Below are 24,157 nucleotides of genomic sequence, written 5' to 3' on the forward strand. Positions count from 1 at the left end.
GAAATTACGGGCTGGCAAGTCTTGCATCAGCAGTAGGGAACTTATTGTAGGCGATCCTTAGGTACAGGATTTATTCATATTTGGGAAAAATATGGACTTTATTAGTAGGCAGCATGACTTTGTGCAGGGGAGATTGTGTCTCTCAAATTTGAGATTTTTGAGGAAGTGACAAAGATGATTGATGTCTACATGGACTTGGGCAAGGCCTTTCTCTTGACAGGCTGATACACAAGAAGTCACATGGGATCTCAGGGAACTTGTAAGATGGATACAGAACCGGCTTGGTCATAGAAACCAGAGTAGCTGTGGAAAGGTATTTTTCTGACTGGACATCTGTGACCAGTGGTATTCTGCAGGGATTAGTGCTGGGACCCCTGTTGTTTGTAACACATAAAAATGATTGGACAAGAATATAGTTAGTCCAATTCGTAACTTTGTGGATGACACAAAGACTTAGGGAGCTGCGGATCGTGAGGAGGATTACAAGAGGATACAGCAGAATATAAATAGGCTGGAGATATGGGCGAAGAAATGGCAGATGGAATTTAATCCAGACAAATGGGAGCTGATGCATTTTGGAAGGTCTAATGCAAAGAGAAAGAATTAACATAGAGGGATCTTGACATGTGCCAGGTGGTTAATGGTGAGGAAGAATGTCTTAGGTTACAGGAAGATGTGAACGCATTCGTCAATTGGGCAGATCAGTGGCAGATGGAATTTAACCCTGATCGTGTGAGCTGATGCAGTTTGGAGAAGAAACAAGACAAGAGAGTACTCAATGAATGGCAGGCCACTTCAAACTTCAGAGGAACCAAGGTATATTGGGGTTATTGTCCACAGATTGCTGAAGGCAGTAGGATAGTTTAATAGAGTAGTTAAGTAAGCATGCAGGACACTTGCCTTTATTAGTTAAAGAACAAAGTAAGTACAGCCCAGGAACAGGCCTTTTGGCCCATCACATCTATGCAACATATAACTATTCTAAAAATGCCAGCTTCATTAGCTAAAATCATAAACCCATTTACTTCTACTTTGGCATCCAACTTACAGAATAATATTATAAAACTTCAAACCATGTTGGCTTAAGACATCAGACTTAGTAATTCTAAAATGAGAATTGTAAAACTATTATTAAAAAAAATTGATTACATAAACAAGAGTTATATTGAAGGTAAAACATAATTTGTATTTCTGTTTAAATCATCCCAAATGGTGGAGCTTTTCATAGAAAATTCCTTTTGACCAGTTTATTTGCTGACAAAACCAGGTAGTATATTTTGGAACAGGTGGAGAGCATTGCAGCTTTGCTTTGGTGAAGACTGCTTCTCACTGGATTGGGAGAGGCAGCAGGAGATGATATTTAGTTGGGCCTCCATTTCAACCAAAAGAATATTAACTTCATTGGTCATTTTGTAGAAAGTGAGTTAATAGCTCTAATTCAGTTAGTGGAATTCAGTGGTCCCAATGTAACCTTGAGGTCAGAAAGCAGTCAGCAAAGTTGGCTTAAGGAGTTGTGTAAGGCAGGTAGGTGGCTGCGTCCCAGTCACTGAATCATGAGTTCAGTAAAGAAAACATTGAGAGTCGTGTATTTAAAAGTTAAATCCATAGAATCTTGTGTTTGAAGAATAGTTGTGATATTAAGATTTATATTTGTGAGTGTAGTCTTTTGGCTGGTATTGAGGAAAATGAATTTACCTTCAAAATTTCATGAAATAAGGAAACTTCAGGGATGGGAGGCGTGATATAGGCAAGATAAAAGAGAACTAATAGTGTTTATTTAATATATGTAATGAAGTGACATTAAGAAATGAAATCTTGAGGCATAGTTTGTTAATTCTAGCTGTTGGATTTGTTTAAATGTTAATGATCCTGAACACTAAATTATTTCAAGTTTTTGTTTTACTACTTATCAGCATTAAACCAAAGTAAATTTTAAGGACAATCTCTGCTGCTACTTTGTCTTAACAATTAATAACTTTTTGCATCTGTTTAACATTGTAGGTCCAGTGGATGAATACATGTTACCATTTGAAGAGGAAGTAGGACAGCATCCATCCCTTGAAGATATGCAAGAAGTGGTTGTGCATAAGAAGATGAGACCTATTTTTAGAGAACACTGGCAGAAGCATCCAGTAAGTGTATTTGTTTATAAATTGTTTGAACCTCAAAACCAGTTTTGATCTTTTGGTTTGCTCGTCACAACACCCCACACTTTTTAAAAAAAAAACTTGATAAAACCAGCTGACATTTTATCTTATTTTCTAACCAGGAATCTGAATGCTAGTTAACCTCTGATCTAATCTTGCACAGTTCTGTCACCAAACAATTAATTCTTTTTTTATTTGAAAACAGGTTTTTGTTTTTAAAGTTACACAAGTTCATTTATGCATAAAGTATTCTGTTATGTGGGAGAACCTGCCAGTACTTTGCTATCTGTATGTCTAGATAGGTTGTTGTGGTATTAAGATTACTTCCAAATCACAGTCTTTTGAGTCTTACTTTAATGTTGGTACTTTATGACAGCAGAATTGTATATCAGCATTTATTTTATCATACTGGAGCTGTGGTCTTCTCGTTAGTGAGTCATGCAAATCTGCCTCTCAATTGTTTTTGACCAGTCCGTGACTGAAAATACAGACACTATTTGGCATATTGAAAGTCTTCAACTTTTAAAATATTAGGCAATTTACTATTTGCTTAGAATGGCTTTGCCTTGCTTCAGCTGGGACTTACACTAACATTTAAAACTGAGAGATCTGCACCCGACTCTTGGATCTACTCCATTCCTGCCAGGGCCCCATTCCTGCTGAAATTTGAGTTTCTTTTAGGTTCAGTCCCACATTTAATTTTAAATATTTTTGCCGTGATTAATCTCTGTTTCTAGCTGAAACCGTTTGTTTAAAACATTGGTTCAGTTACACTCTGGGTTGTGCACCACTCTTTTCTAGCTATGTTCTCAACTATGTCCCACTCACATCCTGTTCACTCTAGCTGTTTTAGCTCCACTCCCATCTCAGTCAACGTACTGGTTATACCTGGCTTTCTTTCCACTTATTTCAAAATCTTAGTTCCCTAATGAACCAAATGTGCAGGTATGACTTTGTGATCACTGGGTTGATCTAATCAAGATCATCTAATAACCCTTTAATCTGATCCCTGGACTTCGATATTTCTTTATTATATATCTGCCAGTCCACTTAGGGTTGATTTTGTTACTCTTTTCCTTTCCCCTCAGTTGCTTGTAATTGTGTTATGCTGTGTGATGCCCTTACCTAACCCAATTGATAGCTGATCAATGCATGTTGCATTAATAGCATAAGCCCTATAAATTGATATTGAACCTTTCAGGTAAGAATGCAAGCTTTTTAAAATATGTAGAACACAGCTCTTAGTTCAGAAATGTTATGACACCACTCTGGAGTGGGTGGGATTTGAACCCAGACCTTCTAGCCCAAAGGTAGGGACACAATCACTGCACCACTGGAGCCCTAAAGCCTACTTGCACCTGACATGGCTAGGATGTCTTCCATCTGACAATTATTAACTAAGTCTGCTTTGAGATCTAACAGGATTGGGTATTTTGAGACGAGTATGGTCATAGGCTAAATAATTGGGGGAGTTTATAATATTTTAATCAATTGGTCTAAACACACCTCCGGAGCAGGTGTGACTTCAACCCAGACCTTCTGGGCTAGAGGTAGGGATGCTACCACTGCACACAAGACCCCTTCCTAGCAATATGTTGGTACCTGTATTTTATTAATCTGAATTGTCTTTTCAGGCTGAAATATTATTTCCCCAGTATTTCGAGCATATGTTTTTTGTTTGATCTTTCAGTTTTTCTGTTTGTGCTACTGAATTTAAAATTCTTTTTGCCCTCTCTTAGGGAATGGCTGTGTTGTGTGAAACTATAGAAGAATGTTGGGATCATGATGCAGAGGCAAGACTATCTGCTGGTTGTGTTGCAGAACGCATCACTCAAATGCAAAGACTAATGAGCACGATTACTACAGACAACATTGTAACAGTAGTCACCATGGTAACAAATGTTGACTTTCCTCCCAAAGAATCTAGCCTATGATGGCTATAATGGTCACAAATCAGACCAAGGGACTCTATACCAGAGCTGCTATCTGCTGAATTTATTTGACTGGTTACGACAAACAATTCAGTGTCTTGTCCTTACACACTTAACAGAACTGGTAGCTAATGGAATGGCAAGCGGGCAATGGAAGCAACGGGTACCACAGTCAGTCAGAAATCGTGTAGAAGATAACTTGGTTGTAGCATGGATCACTTGATACTTCAGTAACCTTATTTGAGATACTGGAAGGTAACTGTTTTCTTCCAGCAAAGGAAGCTAAGTCGGTATCAGATGAATCTTTGAGAATATGTCATCGAAGAGTGCGACTCTTAAATTTGACAACATGAGCGTGGCTAAAAATCAGAGTGCACCAGATAATTGGTTTCTTGTGAGGATGTCACCGTTCCTCAGATGAACTACTGTTAATTTTTAATAACAGTACCTTTCATTTCAGAAAGAAGGGCAGTTCATTTTTATTGCATTTGCTATTTGCGTTCACAGAAGAACTGTTGTAATGCCGATATGACATAGCTTGTGAATGTTCATTGTGCTGCTGTATATGTATAAACAAATCAAGGTTTTTTGGGACATAGCAAAGAAGCTTCAAGCATTACATTATAACCATAAACCTCCCTCAACAAGGTATACCTCAGTTTCCATATTTGATAAACTATATTGGTACTTTTAAGTTTGATAACACTAACAGATTTGAATTGACAGTTGACCTTAATGTAATTTTATGTATTTTATCACTGCATTTTAAAAACAAATGTAAACTATACCTTTCTATGCCACTGGGAGAAGGCCATTCAAAAAGTGTTTCTGCCTTTTTTTTTTTACTTGTGCAAGCTCCATGTAATAATTTTTAATCATGCAGAAGTCTGCTTTTAATAGCTCCTTTGCTACGTGAAGTTTTGGAAATATCTTTTGCCCCAAAATTGGCTTTCAAAGCACTTCCTTATTTTAGATTTGCTGGGTCTATAGAGAATTCAGATGTAAGCATGCTTTTCTTTTTAAACTTGCAAGATATAATTAACACTGGAGGTGTTTTAAAATTGAATGCTTTTATTTTGTAAAGTAATATATCCTTTGTCTTCCTTTCATTACACATGTAAAGTAATTTTGCAGACCTGTTAAAAGTGCAGTCATTAGTCTACTGTGTCACTGTACCAACATAACCTCAGGAATTTGTTACCCTAAACCCTCTCTGTTTTGAGTTGTGGTGACAGTTCTACACTAATTTCAGTGCCATTTCAGTAAGTTTAAAAAGAACTTGCAGGGCAACAGAGGGACTTTTTAAAAAATATATATTAATATATGCAATAGATACACACACAAGTCATACTTGGTACTGACTTCTGTTCCTAAACAATTACTATAGTTTTATACAATATAGCAAAACAGACAAAAGTCAAAACTAACCACTGCAACTGCTGCTCAATTTACTTTTCAGGGCCTGGGATCGGTTGTCTTTAACTAAGTGTTAACCATGCATTGCGTTGTTGCAGTATAGCTAAATGCTTCAGTACAAAAGCGCTCAATGTGGCGTATCACAAATAACATAAAACTACATTGATTGTGTGAGTAGTGATTAGGTGCCAAATGTTTTAGATGTATGACACTAAAGTGTTTACTGCATTTCTGCAGTTTTATACTTTGCAATAGGATTACTGATCAAATTGAAGACTGATCTGACAACATGATAAACTGTATAGTTACAGTTGGTTTTGATTTCAGCAATCATCTATTGTATACAGCTGACAAAGTATTAGTTAAAGCTGCATTATATCACCAAAACAACTTAAAGTCTCTATAATTTCTTAAAATCCTCAAAACCCATTAAAAGCTATTGTTAAGCACAAACTTGTATCTTGGGCTAAACATTCCTAACATTTTAAATTTTAAGGGAGATTCTTTAACCTCATCAGTTCCTGAATTTTCAGTGCCAGTGTCCTCTCCTGAAAGTTTGTTTCAGTTGTTGGACCATGAGCAGTTAACACTGTGTAACAATAATGAACTTCGCGTACCTCAGATGATAAAACATATGCTAAGGCTATGCAAATTTAGAAAATCATCATTTTAATATTATTGTTCACAGGTTTTCAATCTAATCAGTTCTGTCAACAAAATATTGATGAGAAATCAGTTGGAAAATGTTATTTCTGTCAGGTAACTGCAATATTATTTATAAGACATTTCCTTCCCCTTATAAAGTTATACTGAATTTTGTTTCCAAGAATATATTGCAGCTTTAAAAAAAAGTTTTCAAATCAGGAACTCACTGTGAATTAATGATTTATGCATATATGAAGTGCTTACTATTAAAAACGTAAATTGCAGAGGCTCAGAACAAGAAAATTCTGATGTCAAAATAGAAAAAGTCTGTCCCCATACTCCAAGCAGAGAGGGAAAAAAGGGCAAATGCAATGGTGTATATATTCTACATGCCCACTTCTACAAGTTTGGATTAGATTGTCAGCTGGTGTCTGTCTCAAAAACACTAGTTGATTTTTGCTAGGAGGAATCTTCTTAACTAGGTACTTGTCTATAGAATGTGGTTTGTATCATTCATCCATAGAAAGACTTCTTAATCATTTTACAAAACAATAATTTTCTTAAATTTAGACTTCAACTCAACCTTGCAATCAGTACTTCACAGGGAGATGTAACAGCCTTGAAATAGGGTAAGGTTCTTAATTATGCAATATTAATATTTCTATTAAGTTTAAAGATCATCAAACAATTCAATTGTATTTTGGGCAGAATGATACACATGACATTCTATATTGTGTTGCTTACCTCAGAACTTGCCAACAAAGTTCTTAAAGCAGTTTGTGATACACATACCTCTAAACAATGATGTTTGCTTAAGTCTGTATCAATGTTCTGTGCATCTGTGGGCACAAATTACTGTAATATTTGATACGTACTTAGGATGCTTTTGCAAATACTTTGCAACTGGAAAGCCAGGAAATCACCTGGGTTGAGAGATGGAAGAGATTGTTAAGTATTGTACAGAAACATTTGCTGTTCCCCTAAGAATAAACTGTATAGTGACTGCTGTATGACCTACATTCTAAATAGGAAATGTGCTGGTGTATTATTTGAGTTATTTCCTTCTACTGTGTTCTATACTAAGTATATGTGTTTATTGAAAAAAGGTGAGTATTTTGAGGTTGTGCAGTGTTGCATTTATGTTCACATGCATGGTGCCATCTACTTTGATTGATGTAAATAGTAATGCTGCAAGTCTGTGCATAACAAGACGCAGAAGAAAATCTGAGGTTATTGTTAAAAATGCTGTCATTTCAACTTCAGAAATTCAGTGTCAGGTGAATTGTTATGTCCCAGTTGTAAATAGGCTCATAAGACTGTTACCATTTAAGAGGTTTTGCTATTTTAAACATTATGCTCATAGTAAGTTTTTCATAAACTGCTTTTTAACCCATTTTTACCAATCAGAACCTGTTTGCTATTCTTCATTAGGAATTTTCTATTGATGATCCCTGGTAAGGAAAATTGTCTAATGAGCAAATGCTAAACAGGTTGGACTTCATTGAAATAGAAAGGATTACTAAGGGGCTTGACAGTGTAAATACTGAGAGGACATTTCTCCTCATAGGAGAATGTCAGACCAGAAGGCATAGCCTCAGAATAAGGTGCCAGTTTAAGACTGAGCTAGGAGGAATTTCTTCTCGAGAATTAACAGTCTTTGGAATTCCTATTAAGGCTGAGATAGATAGACTTCTGATTACAGGGTTACAAGGAAAAGTAAAGTGGACATGAGTGTGTCAGATTAGCCATGATCATATTCAATAGCAGAGCAGGCTCAAAGAGCCAGATGGCCTATTTCTATTTCTTATAGTATTATGATGTTATTTATTTTATAACATGTAGTCACACGCATTTCTTCGCACAGATTGCCTGTAATGAGATGCAAGTTTTGATTAGTGAACGGTGTCCACTGTCTATCCACAAGATAATGGCAAGAATTTCATGAAACCCATGCATTTGCTGTAACTTTTTTATGGTCATTTGTGGGATCTGGGCTGTCTGGGCCTAGGCAGCATTTATCATTCGTCACTGTCCAGGGAGCAGTTGAGAGTCAACCACACTGCTGGGGTATGGAATCACATATACATCAGTCCATGTAAGGATGGGGGTTCCTTCCCCCATTAAAATACACTAATGAAACGGGTTTTCCAACAATCAGCAAAGGTTGCGTGGTCATTATTAAACTCTATGAATTCCACATTATTTTGTTGAATTCAAATTGCATCATCTGTCATGTTTAAGATTTTGAACTCCGGCCTCCAGAATATTACTTCGCTCTCAAGATTAATAAACTACTGATAATTCCACTTGAACTGATATTCTTATACCAATGATTGCAAACAAATGTTAGAAAGTTTAAAAACTTGGTGTGAAGTCATACGAAAAGATTTGAGTCCATAAACTCCTAGCAACAGGTAAAATGAATTCTAACGTGGGTAGATATAGTTTGATAGACACTAGTAGTGAAATTTTTTAAATGGGTTTGATAAGGTAGCTGTGGAGTGAGTGTTTCATGCATAAATACAGCTCAAATCCTCCAAACCTGGCAACATCTGTTCAGAAAAAATTTGCAAGGATGTTGCCAGGGTTGGAGGATTTGAGCTGTAGGGAGAGGCTGAATGAGCCGGGGCTGTTTTCCTTGGAGCGTTGGAGGCTGAGGGTTGACCTTCCAGAGGTTTTTAAAGTCATGAAGGGCAAAGATAGGGTAAATAGACAAGGTCTTTTTCTTGGGGTGGGCGAGTCCAGAGCTAGAGGACACAAGTTTTCAGTTGAGAGTGGAAAAATTTAAAAGGGGCCTAAGGGGCAACGTTTTCATGCAGAGGGTGCATGTTGGAATGAGCTGCCAGAGGGAGTGGTGGAGGCTGGTGCAATTACAGCATTTAAAAGGTATCTGAATAGCACCATATTGGATAGGAAGAGTTTAGAGGGATATGGGCCAGATACTGGCAAATGGGACGAGATGAGGTTAGGATATCTGGTCAGCATGGATGAGTTGGATCGAAGGGTTTGTTTCTGTGCTGTACGTCTGTGACTCCATGACTAAGAAGTCACATATCTTTGGAACATTATTCTACGGAGAACAATATTTTAAGACATAAGTTGAGACCTTTAATCAGATCAACCATGGATATTATGGATCCTCATCTCCAGCTTAAATTGGAGACTACTTATTTTTAACTACCACAAGGAGAAGCATCCTTTCAGCAGCTACCCTGTCAAGTCCCCTCAGGATTTTGTGTTTCAAGATGGTGCTACCTCATTCTTGCAAACTTTATGGATACAGGCCCAACATGTCCTTGTATGAACCCCCTCCATCCCAAAACAAGCCTCAGTCAAGTGAACAAGCTCTGAGCTGCTTCTAACTTTCCTTAAAATGGAAAGCAAATTGTACACCGTACTCCAGTTATGGCCTCATCAACACCCTACAACTGTGGAAAACATCCTTATCTTAGTTCCGTACCCCTTGCAATAAACAACAGAATTCCATTTTCCTTGCTAATCATTTGCTACATTCTGCCTGCCAGATTGAAAATGCCTGATTTATGCTTCCTATATGTATTTGTGGTATGTTGAATGTGGTACCCGAAATGCCTTTGGAAATTAAATTCAATATATTCATCTGTGGCCATTTATCAACTCTCTTACTTCTAATGGCCAATCTGATTACTCCATATTCTCACTTATTTCCAATAATATTTTGCCCCTTGCTTGCATCCACTGTCTTTGAGGAAGAGAGTTCCAAAGGCTCAACCTTCTCAGGAATAATTTCTCTTTACCTCTGTCTTAATTGGGTCACCCCTTATTTTTAAACCATCATCCTGTGTACTAGAATCTTCTGCAAGAGGAAATATCCTTTGGATCAATCACTTCTTGCTCTTCTAAACACAAATGGATACAAGCCTATTGGTCGAATCTTTCCTCATAAGCTAATCTGTCCATTTTAGTTATTAGTACTGCTTCTGATCCATTTACATCCTTCTTAAACAAGAAGATCAATATTCTACATAGTACTGCACCACTGCCCTGTCTAGCTGCATTCAATTCCCTTTCAGGTCCTCATCTATTCACTATATTTTTCTTATTCTATTGGTGAATCCAAAACTCAGTGATTAATATTGAAATAAAAACCTGAATTCCCATGAGCAGAAACAATGATCTTTGGATTGTTGGTCTTGTCAAATGTTCTCCTGATGACACTGCTGTCTATTTTTACCACTTTCCTGAGTGACTGTTCCACAAAGGATCCTGAGGTGTAGAAGATTTGACCATTGGATATTTAAACGTCTTAGGCAATTCCCATGTAGGTCCAGGTGCCAGGATTTCTGTAAGTTTGTGCTGTTCACCTTTGCATTCTTTAACCTAAGGTAGCATTTCTTTATTGTTAGAAAACAGTGTTATATCAAAATAATTTTAAGGCATTTAATTGGATACCTTCAGAAGAAAGTTAGAGTACATGAGAGAGAAACTGTGTACAGAAAGCTATGCTAAAGGTTTAAGTGGTGGATGGGATGGGATGTGTTGGGGGGGGGGGGGAAGATGCATGTGGTGAATTCCAAAATGCATTTTCAACCAGCGGTGGCTTCAGATTCTAAATATACATTATAAATAATGTCTGAGGATTTGAAAAGAAGAACTTACAATACATCTTGTATCAAGCTGATTGAACTACAAACTCTAGTGCTGATTTCAATATTTTATTCTCTCCTTCGTGAAAATGTGTGATGAGCAGAGTCCAGGTCTTGTTCGCTGAGAAACAATAAAAGTTGCCATCATTGAGCACAAATTTCCTGGCTTGTTTTCTTCTTCCTCCGACTAATCCACTTACACTTGTTACTCCCTCAATTCTTTCATTGTATATCACCTGTGCCAGATAAAATATATTAGAGTATTCCACAACACTTGAAATCAGCCAATGGTGGTTCAGCTTGTGTGTGAACATAGTTTTGCCTCAGGTTTGAATTTTCTTTGTTTCTTTTTGTATTCGGCCTGTCATTGTTGATTAAATGAAAAGGAAAGTGGAATTTGCAAGATGGAAAGGAGCTGTTAGGATCAGAAAATTGTTTTAAGTCTAGTTCTGAGAATATTGGAAAAGCCCAATCTTTGTTTTGATCTGTCTTCATAGGCCAAGTTATTTTACCCTTGGTTTTGCCATGCATTTTAAGACAACGTAAGAAACAGGAACAGAAGTGGGTCACTTAATCCCTCCAGCCTGTCCCACCATTATATAACTTCTTGCCTCTCTGTGCCAAATCCAACTCTTTAAATACTTTGGCATCTAGCCTCAACAACTCTGAGTAAAGAATTTGACATTCACTACCCACTGAAGAAATTCCTTTGCATCAGTGTCAAAATAAATGCCCTTTTTTTTTAGCTATATGATTAATGAAGCCAGGTTTTATCCTGGGATCTGACATGCCCAGTATTATCAGCTGGGAACATAAATTTGTAGTGGTGAATACTGTGATGTGGTTGATGTGAAAAGCAATAATAACTCCTATTGAAGCACAACCTGGCCACTAATTGTTTATTGTGTATTGTGTGAATTTACTAAGATTGTTTCCCCAGATTTAGTGATTAGTTTTGCTGTTGGAATTTAAATATTTGTTTTCTTCTTGGTTTACATATTTGAGGGAATATGAGGAGTCTGGAAACCTACTGTACTATAAAACCCTCAGGACATAAAATTCTTTTGATTGTTCTATTTCCCCAAAGTACTTAAGAAAATACACATTAATAAGTTCATATCTTTGCAATGGTATTGTTCCATTAAGTACAAATTGTTCTGCAAGAACATCATTGATCTACTCCAGGGAAGTATGCTTAATTCAAGAGTCAGCAACCTTAAGAATATGAGCATTTTTAAAATATTACTCAAAACTACACTCTCTCAAGAGCTGTAATGCAGTTCCTGAAATGCCCCCCCCCCCCAAAAAAGACACTTTTTTTCTCAAGTACAAGATAAAGTTAAAAAAACTAAATGAACCATTTAAATGGGTCTGATCAATCAAGGTTAATCGAATTCTTGTTCAGTTGTAATTGGCAGACCCCTGCTCTAACTTAAAGACTAAACAAGGCAAAGGAATTACAAGATGAGTGGGAAGCACTGAGGACCAATGGTTAAGAAGGCATTTAGTCTTTATTAGCTCTGGGGCATAGACTTTAAGAGCAGGAAGTTCATGCTGGAATAACATAATACACTAGTTGTGTTACAGCTAGAGTATTGTGTGTAGTTCTGGAATCTACATTATACAAGGGATATAAATGTACTGGAGAGGGTGCAGAGGGGATTTACTCGGATGTTGTCTAATCTGCGGAGTTTTAGTTGTGGACAGGCTGTGGTTGTTTTTCTTGGAGCAGAGGAGATTGAGAGGGAACATGACAGATGTATAAGATGTTGAGGGACATAGGATAGACAGAAAAAAAAACCTTGGTAGAAATTTGATAGATTTAAGATAAGGGGTAGAAGGTTTATAGCAGATACGAGGACCAGCTTTTTCACGCAGAGGGTGCTGAGAATCTGGAACTCATTGCATTGACAAGGCAGTAGAGGCAGAAAATTTCAGAAGTATTCAGATATGCACTTGTCAATAGATACAAGGCAATTGACCAAGTGCTGGAAAAGGGAGTTAGAATAGTTTTTCATAACCAGTGTGGACATGATGGGCCAAAAGGCCTTTTACTATGCTAAAGATCTCTATGCCTATTCTATTGAAGGAACTGCAATACATTTCTAAATCAGGATCATGAATGACTTGAGGGAGCTCGTAGGCGTTAGGGTTCCCACGCATATACTGTTTCTCTTTCTAGATGGTAATGGTTGTGGGCTTGGTATCTGCTGTCGAAGGAGCCGTGGTGAATTTCTGCAGTGCACCTTGCAGATGTGTTGGTGGTGGAGCGATTGATGTTATATATCACCTCTTGTTGGGTTACGGTAGACTGAGGCTAGTAGCCATGTCTTTTAGGACTTGACTAACTCAGGCAGTAGTGGTGTCAGCATGATCACCTCCAGTTCTTCATTCAAGCAGTATTCAATATAGAGTAGTGATTCATCAATGAAGTGAGAAATTGTGGTAAATCAGCCTGATGCCAATGCAACTTGATGGTGTGTGGAGTCAATGTTGAGAACTCTCATGACTCTATAACTACACTACCACCACCTGTGTTGGATCTGTCTTGATGGTGGGACAGGATATATCCAGGGATGATTATGGTGTTATTTGGGACATTGACTGTAAAGTATGATTCCACGAGTGTGATTATGTCAAACTGTTGATGAATTGGCAAGATGACTTGTCTCAAGTTTGGCACCAGTCCTAGATATTGGAAAGAACATACTACCTCTGAGTTAGCATTCTGGTAACATTTCCCAAAGAATGTTTCTCAACTAAGAAATTCTTGTCTGAGGTTCAAAATTTACAAAAACACTCTACTAGCCTTTTTAACCTGTCAAAGTTTCCTCCATGCGGTCAGTAAAGAGATTGACCACTTGAAGGGATTCAAAATGAGTGGATTTCATGATTGAGGGTTTTTTCTTTGCATTTAGTGCGAGTGAGAGCTCAGATTATCAGGACATGTTGCTATAGTTGTATGCAGCATCATAAGTCAACTTCTGGAATACTGTTTAAAGACTTGGTGGTCTTACGTAAAAAAAGGACGGAAATGCCTTATCAGCAATTCAGAAAAGATACTCAGTTGTTGGTCTCTTTTTGACTTGATTTTTCTAACTAGCTTTTTCACAAATTTCTCCCTCTTTATTTTGTCAGTTATTCTTTGCTGCATTTTTTTTCACAAAGTCTACACAGAACAGTTTGTTTGATTCTACACTGAAAAAGGCATGAAGTGCCATCTACATCCCATAAAAGAATAGCTAAAACAAACTTTGAAAATGCATCTTAACTGAAGTGCACTGGCAAATTAGGTTCACCGGCCTTGTAATTATCCCAATTGCTTTTTTAAATCGAGTTTTAGCAATCTCTTTAACAATGTTTTTACACACCTCTGAAACATGTGACTTGAAACTAACCATTTTTTAGGTTATAATTGGATGAAGAATGTACAATTCTTCACATTATTTGGTTGGGTTGTCCATCACTTTGGCTCATTATAGAATGTTATGGAATTGTCAAAGTGCCTGGGTGCTTTTCATGCCACCAGGTTGTGGCATTCACACTATTGCAGCATTACCAAACTGAGCTTTTACAACTGATAAAGGAAAGTAAGGCCAGAACCATAGAGTCATCAAGATGTACAGCATGGAAACAGACCCTTCAGTCCAACCCGAGCATGCCGACCAGATATCCCAATCCAATCTAGTCCCACATGCCAGCACCCGGCCCATATCCCTCCAAAGCCTTCCCATTAATATACCCATCCAAATGCCTCTTAAATGTTGCAATTGTATTAGCCTCCTCCATATCCTCTGGCAGCTCATTCCATACATGTACGACCCTCTGCGTGAACAAGTTGCCCCTTAGGTCTCTTTTATATCTTTCTCCTCTCACCCTAAACCTATGCCTTCTAGTTCTGGACTCCCTGACCCCAGGGAAAAGACTTTGTCTATTTATCCTATCCATGCCCCTCAATTTTGTAAACCTCTATAAGGTCACTCCTCAGCCTCCGGCGCTCCAGGGAAAACAGCCCCAGCCTGTTCAGCCTCTCCCTTTAGCTCAGATCCTCCAACCCTAGCAACATCCTTGTGACCATCTGGTCAAGATCCTGTTGTAATCTGAGGTAACCCTCTTCGCTGTCCACTGCATCTCCAATTTTGGTGTAATCTGCAAACTTACTAACTGTACCTCTTATGCTCGCATCCAAATCATTTATTGTAGCACTCCACTGGTCACAGGCCTCCAGTCTGGAAAACAACCCTCCACCACCACCCTCTGTCTTCTACCTTTGAGCCAGTTCTGTATCCAAATGGCTAGTTCTCCCTGTATTCCATGAGATCTAACATGTACACCCTGTCCCTCAGGATTCCCTCCAACTTGCCCATCACCGAGGTCAGGCTCACCAGTCTATAGTTCCCTGGCTTGTCTTTACCGCCCATCCTAAACAGTGGTACCACATTTGCCAACCTCCAGTCTTCCGGCACCTCACCTATGACTATCGATGATACAAATATCACTTCTCTAGCTTCCCACAGAGTTCTCGGGTACACCTGATCAGGAACTGGGGATTTATCCACTTTTAACCGTTTCAAGATACCCAGCACTTCCTCCTCTGTAATCTGGACATTTTGCAAGATGTCACCATCTATTTCCCTACAGTCTATATCTTCCATATACTTTTCCACAGTAAATACTGATGCAAAATATTCACTTAGTATCTCCCCCATTTTATGTGGCTCCACACAAAGGCTGACTTGCTGATCTTTGAGGGGCTCTATTCTCTCCCTAGTTACCCTTTTGTCATAAATATATTTGTAAAAACCCTTTGGATTTTCCTTAATTCTATTTGCCAAAGCTATCTCATGTCCCCGTTTTGCCCTCCTGATTTCCCTCTTAAGTATACTCCTACTTCATTTATACTCTAAGGAGTCACTCGATCTATCCGGTCTATACCTGACATATGCTTCCTTCTTTCTCTGAACCAAACCTTCAATTTCTTTAGGCATCCAGCATTCCCTATACCTACCAGCATTTCCTTTCACCCTGACAGGAATATACTTTCTCTGGATTCTTGTTATCTCATTTCTGAAGGCTTCCCATTTTCCAGCTGTCCCTTTACTTGCGAACATCTGCCTCCAATCAGCTTTTGAAAGTTCTTCCCTAATATCGTCAAAATTGGCCTTTCTCCAATTTAGAACTTCAACTTTTAGATCTGGTCTATCCTTTTCCATCACTATTTTAAAACGAATAGAATTATGGTTGCTGGCCCCAAAGTGCTCCCCCACTGACTCCTCAGTTACCTACCCTACCTTATTTCCCAAGAGTAGGTCAAGTTTTGCACCTTCTCTAGTAGGTACATCCACATACTGAATCAGAAAATTGTCTTGTACACACTTAGCAAATTTCTCTTCATCTAAACCTTTAACACTATGGCAGTCCCAGTCGATGTTTGGAAAGTTAAAATCCCCTACCATAACCAACCTATTATTCTTACAGATAGCTGAGATCTCTTTACAAGTTTGTTTCTCAAATTCCCTCTGACTATTGGGGGGGGTCTACAATACAATCCCAATAAGATGATCATCCCTTTCTTATTTTACAGTTCCACCCAAATAACTTCCCTGGATGTATTTCTGGGAATATCCACCCTCAGTACTTTGTACAGGTCACTTCTACCCCAAAAGAGATTCCAATGATCCTTCTCCCATACACCAGCCCCTCAGCCATGCTTTCATCTGCTCTATTCTCCTTTTCCTGTCCTCACTAGTTCGTAGCATTGGGAGTAATCCAGATATTACTACCCTTGAGGACCTCCTTTTTAAGTTTCTGCCTAACTCTCTAATCTCCCTTCAGAGTCTCAACCTTTTTCCCTTCCAATGTTGTTGGTTCCAATGACCTCCTGCTGGCCCCTCTCCCCCTTGAGAACATTCTGCACCCTTTCGGAGATCGCCTTGATCCTGGCACCAGGGAAACAACACACCATTCTGTTTTTTCTCTGCTAGCCACAGAAACGTCTGTCTGTATCTCTGACTACAGAATCCCCTAACACAATTTATCTCTTGGAATCTGACGTACCCCTCGTTGCATTAGAGCCAGTCTCAATACCAGAAACTTGGCTGTTTGTGCTAGGTTCCCCTGAGAATCCATCACCCCCTACATTTTCCAAAACAGCACACCTGTTTGAAATGGATATATCCACAAAAGACTCCTGCCCCAGATGCTGATCTCTCTCTCACCCTTCCTGGAGTTAATCCATCTATGGGACTGTATCTGAGACTTTCCCCCCTTCCTATAACTGCCATCTAGGGATTACTGATGCTGCTTAAAATGACAGCTACAGGAATTTTCTCAGCAAAGGAATTACTGTAGTCCAGAAGCTGAGATGGTTGTGGATATTAATCATCTTTGTGTGCATCAGGTATGACCCCAACCAGCAGCCATTCTAAAATTACCATTAAGCCAAGAGATCAACCCTGGTTCAGTGATGACTACAGGTTGGCATGCCAGGAGCATCAGGCATACTGCAGTTTCACCAATTTGACACCTCTTATCAAACAAAGATGACTAACTTGCCACCCTCTGCACACAGCAATAGAAATTAAATGATCCCACAATGAACAGATCAGATTAAATATTGTACTCATCCAATCACAAATAGTGGGACTTTTTTTAAACAAAATTACGAAAGGAGATGGTTTCAAAAAATATCCCTATTGTACTCGGTCCCCATTATTGGTATCAGTGTAATAGGCAAGGCTGAAGCATAAAAACATCTCTAATTTGATTCACTCCATGCAATCAAGAAATAATTGAGGGTTCAGGATATGGGTCCTAACAACATTCTGGCAATAGTACTGTGCTTCTAAACCAGCCAACCACACCAACCCTAGCAATGTGAAATAATTGCAGTTCAACCATATCTGGAGTAAAGAAAAATCCAACCTTGCTAATGACTATTACTTTAGTTTATACTCAATCATCTAAGTGTCATTGCTCCTGCTACTTAGTGACAATTACTCAACAATTACCTGCTCATTAGTACTTAATTTGGGTTCTGCCTGAGCCACTCAGCTCACTTCATTATAGCCTTGTCCAAACATAGATAAAAAGAGGTGAACTCCAGGAAAGTGAGGATGGTTCATCTTTACATTTTACCAGTATGGTGTCACAGATCCCTGACAAAAGTGCTGGCAATCGAAATCAGGTGAAAACCCTCAACAACAAAAAAACCCTGCAATGTTAACTTTGCATTCTCTCCATAATTGCTACCAGACCTGCTGAGTTTTTCCAGCCATTTTTATTATTGGAGGGGAAAAGACTCTGATGCACCTGACTCCAACCAGCAAAGGAAAATGGTTATGGTTGTTGGTTAGTCATCTCATGAACATCACATGACTGCAGGAGTACCTCAGGGTAGTGTACTCAGCTTAACATTTTCTAGCTGTTTCAATGATCTTCAGATTAGCAGATGGGGATATTTGAGGATTGTGAATGGTGTGGAACAATATTCAATTTCCCAGATTGTGAAGAAATCCATGTCCAAATGCAGCAAGATGGCTGATAAATGCCAAGTAACAATCACATGACAAGTGCCAAGCATTGATCAGCTCAAACAAACCAGCATTCCCTTTTGGTATTCAATGGCAATACCATCACTGTATTCTCCACATTAATATCATGAGGTTACTGCTGATGAAAAACAAAACTGTACCATCCATATAAAGAATGGTCGCTACAAAATCAAGTTAGAGGCTAGAAATTCTGCACCAATCAACTCACCTGACTCCTCAAAACCTGCCTGTCAACAGTGAGCGAATACTGCCAATTTGTCTCAATAAGTGCAACACTAATACTCCAGGAATTCAGTACAACCCAAGACACAGCAGCCTGCATGACTGGCATAACATCTAACACGTTCAACATGCACTCCCTCAACTGATGCAGTAGGAGCAGTGTAAACCGTTCATAATATTCACAGGAACAACTCAATGTTCTCAGACATCACCTTCCTTACCTGTGATCTGTCATCCAGAAGGAAAAGTGCAGCAAATACATGGGAACACCATAAGCTGCAAGGTCATCTTCAAGTTACACTATCCTGACTTAGAATTATTACTGTTCCTTCAGTGTCACTGGGTCAAAATTCTGAAATTCCTTCCGTAACTGCCGTGTGGGTGGCCCTACACCTATTGACTGTAGCAACTTAAGAGGGCAGTTCATCACAGTCTTCATGCTTGGACAAGGCTGTAATGAGATTGGGAGCTGAGTGGCTTAGCCAGAATGCAAATTAAGGGATTGGCAATAAATGTTCGCAAAGCTAATGACACCAACATCTTGTGAATTATTTTTAAATAACTATATAAGAATATTAAAGAATAGTACATACAATAATGTATCCCTATTGGTGAGTAGGTAAGAACATAAGTAGAAGTAGGCCATTCATCCCATCAAGTCTCCTCTGCCTTCAATGAGATAATCGTTTATCTGATAATCCTCGACTCCACTTTCCACGTGACAAACAATACTGCTGCACTTAACTCAGATGAACTAATGCTTTCTATCCTGCATAATTCAGTTGTGAAATTCTGTGCCCCAGTATGGCAGCTTTTAATAATCAAAGGCTGGGAAAATTCCTACTTTGCCATATTTACAGCAGTGTACTGGGATTCCAATAACTGAGGCTCTTGCATCATTGACTTATTACGAAATATATAGAATGTGTAATGACTCAGCCACTGAAAACCATGCAATCAACAAATTACATCAGTTTGTACTCATAACCTTGAATACTAACACTAATGTATCCAACTTAATAAGTTTGCTGCAATGAATGCTTAAAGTGGAATGTTTCAGACAATGTCACTCATGCCCCTTGATCATGAAATTTTTTCTAATTCATTTACAATGAATTAAATATTTAGCATTTATTGTTTCAATTTAAAACCTACTGCTCTAGTTCTGGCTGTGTTCAACAGTTTAATGTATTACAGGAAAGGAGAGCATACTCTATTTTTATTTGCATCAAACATCTATGGTCAGAAAGCTAGGGTGGGTAGAAACTGAGCTGCCTATTAAAACCATCCAGCCTTTCTCGGAGAGCAGCATATTACTTCAAAACGTAAACATTTTGTCACAAGTAATGTTCCCTCTTCACAGATTCAATGTGTATTTCCAGATTTTAAAAAATTTAGAATAGGAGTTGGAAGCAGAAGGCCAGTGGTGCAATGGAAATGCAATGTAAGGCTATGCAAAAGCTATTCATCTACACCAATGTGTGGATAGAGAGCATTTGTCTTTATACAGGGAATCCGTATTTGGCTTTTCCAACCCTTTAACCAAATATCTTTGTTCGCAATGTACCATCTGTTCTTCAGACAGTTGGTAAATAGCTTTAATGAGGCATTGGATCTATAGACAGCATTATGTGCAATAAGTCTTTTTTAAAAAAAACTTAGCCTAATATTGCTGAAATCTACAGGTCATCTGGAGAGATATGCAATTCAATACAGGACTACCAAAAGTTGGTATGAAATGGACTACAGAATCCCACCTTCTATCAAGACAAACTCATCCAGAACTTTTGCCCATTCCTTACTTCGTATCACCCTAATTCACCTGACCTCAAATTATGTATCTACATTTCAGCATGTCCATTTAAAAATTCTCTAATACTCCACTTTTTAGTTGACTTCATATCTCCCCATTCACTCCATGGCACTCACTCGATGGCATATGCATCTTTCTTAACTTTCAAAATCTTACGTGGCAAACGTAGTGTAACTGAGCAACAGAAGAATTAAACAAAATCAAATCTGTGTAAAAGGCTAAACTTGATTTTCTGATACAACCATTACCATAAATGAATCTGGAACCAAAGCTTCCTGGAACCTCTTCAATGTAATCAAAGCACATTCAATGTAATCAAAGCACTTCTTCAAAGCACAAAAATGTAATCAAACAGCAGCATTAATTTAAACAAAATGGCAGTTACTATCAGAAACTTTGTCGACTGAAGATAATTTTCCAAAAAGGTACTGCCCCTTACAAAAAACAAACAAACTCGCCATCTTAAAAAGTTCATAATATCTTTAAATACAACTGTCAAGTTGTTCTCTCGAGAGTGAACATAGCAAAATTAGATTGTTGGCTTTACTATTACTATAAATTTTAAGCTTTTGTTTTTAATGAAAAAGTGAAAGACAAACTCATTTCTAATTATTTAAAACTAACAATGTTAACAATCCATTCTTGTGATACTTGCATGTCATGTTAGTGGCAAAAGATGAACTATTATTCCTCCTGAAAAACTTCAAAATAGATTTCTGGCTATGGCTAGAAATGCTATTCCAGCAATGATTGGCCATCCTTAATTACAGTTAAGAGTCAACCACATTGCTGTGGGTCAGAAGTCATAAGTAAGCCAGACCAGGTTAGAATGGCAGATTGATTCACTAATATCCTTTAGAGACAATTGATTTTTTAAAAAATAGTTACGTAGTTACAGATTTTACGGAACTCTAACAAAAAAAAAAATCCTGACATGGTGGTATTGAAATCCACATCCCCAGAACTTTGGAAAGGTGAGTTTTGAAACAAGGAAATGTTGCATCTCAGAGCTCAAACTCTGGGTTTCATTTGAATTTCCTGCTTTCCAGCAACATAAATTTTCCATGCAGTTTTCAACTAGTTGATGTAGAAAAATGACACTTTTCTCCAAAATAGCAAATTCTCTCAGTTCATTAATGAGTTCTGGCTTTAAGTGGTTTACTCTAGAGATGATGCTGCCCAAAGATGGACATCTGTAGGGCACTGTGGATATTTTTGAAGTGCATCCATTATCTGACTGCTGTCCAGCAGCAGTTTCACCAGTTGATATTCTTTCTGTATTCGGACAGATGCTCCATCCATTGGCTTAACTAATTCCAGTTGTTGCAGATGCTCAAATGCCTGGAGGGAGAAAGGGAAACATCTGGATTATCAGCAAGCAAGTTACTAATAGAATTAACAGTAAGGGAAATCATGGAAGTGGGCTACTGCTGAAAATAAATAAATTGTTGAAGCTTTTCAAGGTACACTTATCAGGTCAGTTTACAAATTCCAGGAGAAAAATCAACATTTCTACTGCACAAGAGGGGTGCTTACGGGTTGGCAAGTGAACTGTGGTTGAATCATGCTATCGAAGATTGTGATGCAAACTATTGGATTTACATTAACATTTAAAAGTAGTATTTATGGCAGGTTTAGGTTTCTGATTACTTTAAAACTTTTGAATGGAGTAGTCCTATGAAGTCCTTGGAATAGCGTGGGATATAGACTCATGCTACTTAGAAGGGAAGGATACCAAATGTTATCTTACAGTGAAGAGAGTTAGTGAGAAGCTTATTAGCAAAAGAAGTGAAGTTAAAAATTGAAACACCAAACCATCTATTTATAATACAAAATCAAAGGCTTAGCATACAGTAAATGTATAAATTCCATTAATTCCAAAACACTCCTTCATAAATTGAAGATGCGTAGAACTTCTGTATAGTACCTAAAATACCACTTGAACTATCCTCACACCTTGGCAGATTTAAGTCACTCAGGTTTTCAAATTTTAGTCTGGAGCCATCATACATGTGACCCTCATCAATTCTTCACTGTAAGATAATCTAATTCACGACATAGACTCTTGCTACTTAGAAGGAAAGGATATGTCCCATTCTATTTCTAATGACTTCATAAGACTGCTCCAGTCAAAAGTTTTTGAAAAAAAAAAAATGAAATCCAAATACCTCCCTCTAAAAGGTGTTTCACTTGGCTTAAACAAAAAAAATTCCAGAAGTCTCTAACATCTTCATGACCCATTATTTACTGTGCTGTGTCAGCAAAATAACAAGTCTATTGGTGAATTAGAGGATAAAGATTTCATACTAGGCCCCAGCATTAGCCTGCATTTTGCCCACATCCCTTTAAACCTTTTCTATTCAGATACACATCCAGTTCATTCATTAGGGAAAAGTGAGGTCTGCAGATGCTGGAGATCAGAGCTGAAAATGTGTTGCTGGAAAAGCGCAGCAGGTCAGGCAGCATCCAGGGAACAGGAGAATCGACGTTTCGGGCATAAGCCCTTCTTCAGGAATGAAATGCCTTATGCCCAAAACGTCGATTCTCCTGTTCCCTGGATGCTGCCTGACCTGCTGCGCTTTTCCAGCAACACATTTTCAGCTCAGTTCATTCATTATACTAGCAAACTTGTACTAAGAAGTTGCCCCTCCAGCCCCTTTGAAATCTTTCTCCTTTTACCTTAAAAATGTGCCCTCTAGTTTTGAACTCCCCGACCTAGGGAAAAGACCTTTGCTATTCACCTAATTTATGATCTCTAAGGTCACCCCTCAAACTACTACGCTCTATTGACAAAAGTCCTAGCCTATCCAGCCTCTCCGTGTTACTTAAGCCCATGGAGTTTTTTTTGGGTAAATGTCAAAGATGATTGAACATAGAGCAGTAGTTGTGATCTGTGGACTTTGGCAAGGCCTTTGACAAGATCCCTCATACAGAAACTGAAGTCACATGGGATCCAGGGTGAACTGGCAAGATAGATACAGAACTGGCTTGGTCAGAGCAGATAAAGGAACAGTGCAAGAGTGTGTTTTTCTGACTGGGGATCTGTGACCAGTGATGTTCTGCAGGGATCAATGACGGCACTCTTGTTGTATAAGCATTTTGGAAGATCAATGCAAGAGGGAAGTATACAGTAAATGGTAGAACCCTTAGTAAAATACAGCAGGATCTAGGTGTTCAGGGCTACAGTTCCCTGTAAGTGGCAACACAAGTGGATAAGGTGGTCAAGAAGTGGCACAATACCCTTCATCAGTTGGGCATTGAGTTGGCAAGACATGCTGCATTAAGCTGTATAGAACTTTAGTTGGGCACATTTTGAATATTACATACAGTTCTGGTCGCCATTCCCACCAGAAGAATGTTCAGTCTTCGGAGTGGGTACACGATAGATTTACCAAGATATCTGGTTTGGGAAGGGTATTAGTTATGAGAAGCAGTTGGGCAAATATGATTTGTTTTCACTTGAATTTCAAAAAAGATAAAGGGTGACTTGACAAATTGACAAAATTATAAGAGGCATGGATAGTTGGAACCTTTTCCCCCTGGGTAGAAATGTCTAGGGCACATAGGTTTCAGGTAAAAGAGGTAATTTAAAGGAGATGTGAGAAACAAGTTCACCCCCCCCTCCCCACAGAGAGGGTGATAAGTGTTTGTAATACACTGTCAGTGGAGTATGATACAATCAGAGCATTTAAGAGGTATCTTAATAGATATATGAATAAGCAGGGAATAGAGGGACACAAACCACGTAAAAGGCAAAAGATTTGTAGTTTGGAAAGGCATAATGTGGTGATGGGCCAAAAGGCTA

At 38.3% G+C, this 24,157-nt stretch overlaps 2 protein-coding genes across 8 annotated transcripts in view; one reads left to right on the top strand and one right to left on the bottom strand.

Annotated features, from left to right (window-relative positions):
• Nucleotides 1-7,165, top strand: part of LOC122551736 (activin receptor type-2A) — a 161,988-nt gene extending 154,823 nt beyond the window's left edge. For all 4 annotated transcript variants that reach the window (XM_043694116.1, XM_043694118.1, XM_043694119.1 and 1 more), the window contains 2 exons: nt 2,002-2,132; nt 3,887-7,165. In XM_043694116.1, the coding sequence (XP_043550051.1) occupies nt 2,002-2,132; nt 3,887-4,081 (326 nt within the window). In that variant the 3' untranslated portion in view covers nt 4,082-7,165. The remainder of the gene's footprint in view (nt 1-2,001; nt 2,133-3,886) is intronic.
• A 13,459-nt stretch (nt 7,166-20,624) lies between these two features.
• The window catches only part of orc4 (origin recognition complex, subunit 4), a 66,153-nt gene continuing 62,620 nt past the window's right edge, over nt 20,625-24,157 (bottom strand). For all 4 annotated transcript variants that reach the window (XM_043694129.1, XM_043694127.1, XM_043694128.1 and 1 more), the window contains one exon: nt 20,625-21,693. In XM_043694129.1, the coding sequence (XP_043550064.1) occupies nt 21,511-21,693 (183 nt within the window). In that variant the 3' untranslated portion in view covers nt 20,625-21,510. The remainder of the gene's footprint in view (nt 21,694-24,157) is intronic.

The sequence above is a fragment of the Chiloscyllium plagiosum genome, chromosome 7, assembly GCF_004010195.1.
Source record: "Chiloscyllium plagiosum isolate BGI_BamShark_2017 chromosome 7, ASM401019v2, whole genome shotgun sequence".
Classification (NCBI taxonomy): domain Eukaryota; kingdom Metazoa; phylum Chordata; class Chondrichthyes; order Orectolobiformes; family Hemiscylliidae; genus Chiloscyllium; species Chiloscyllium plagiosum.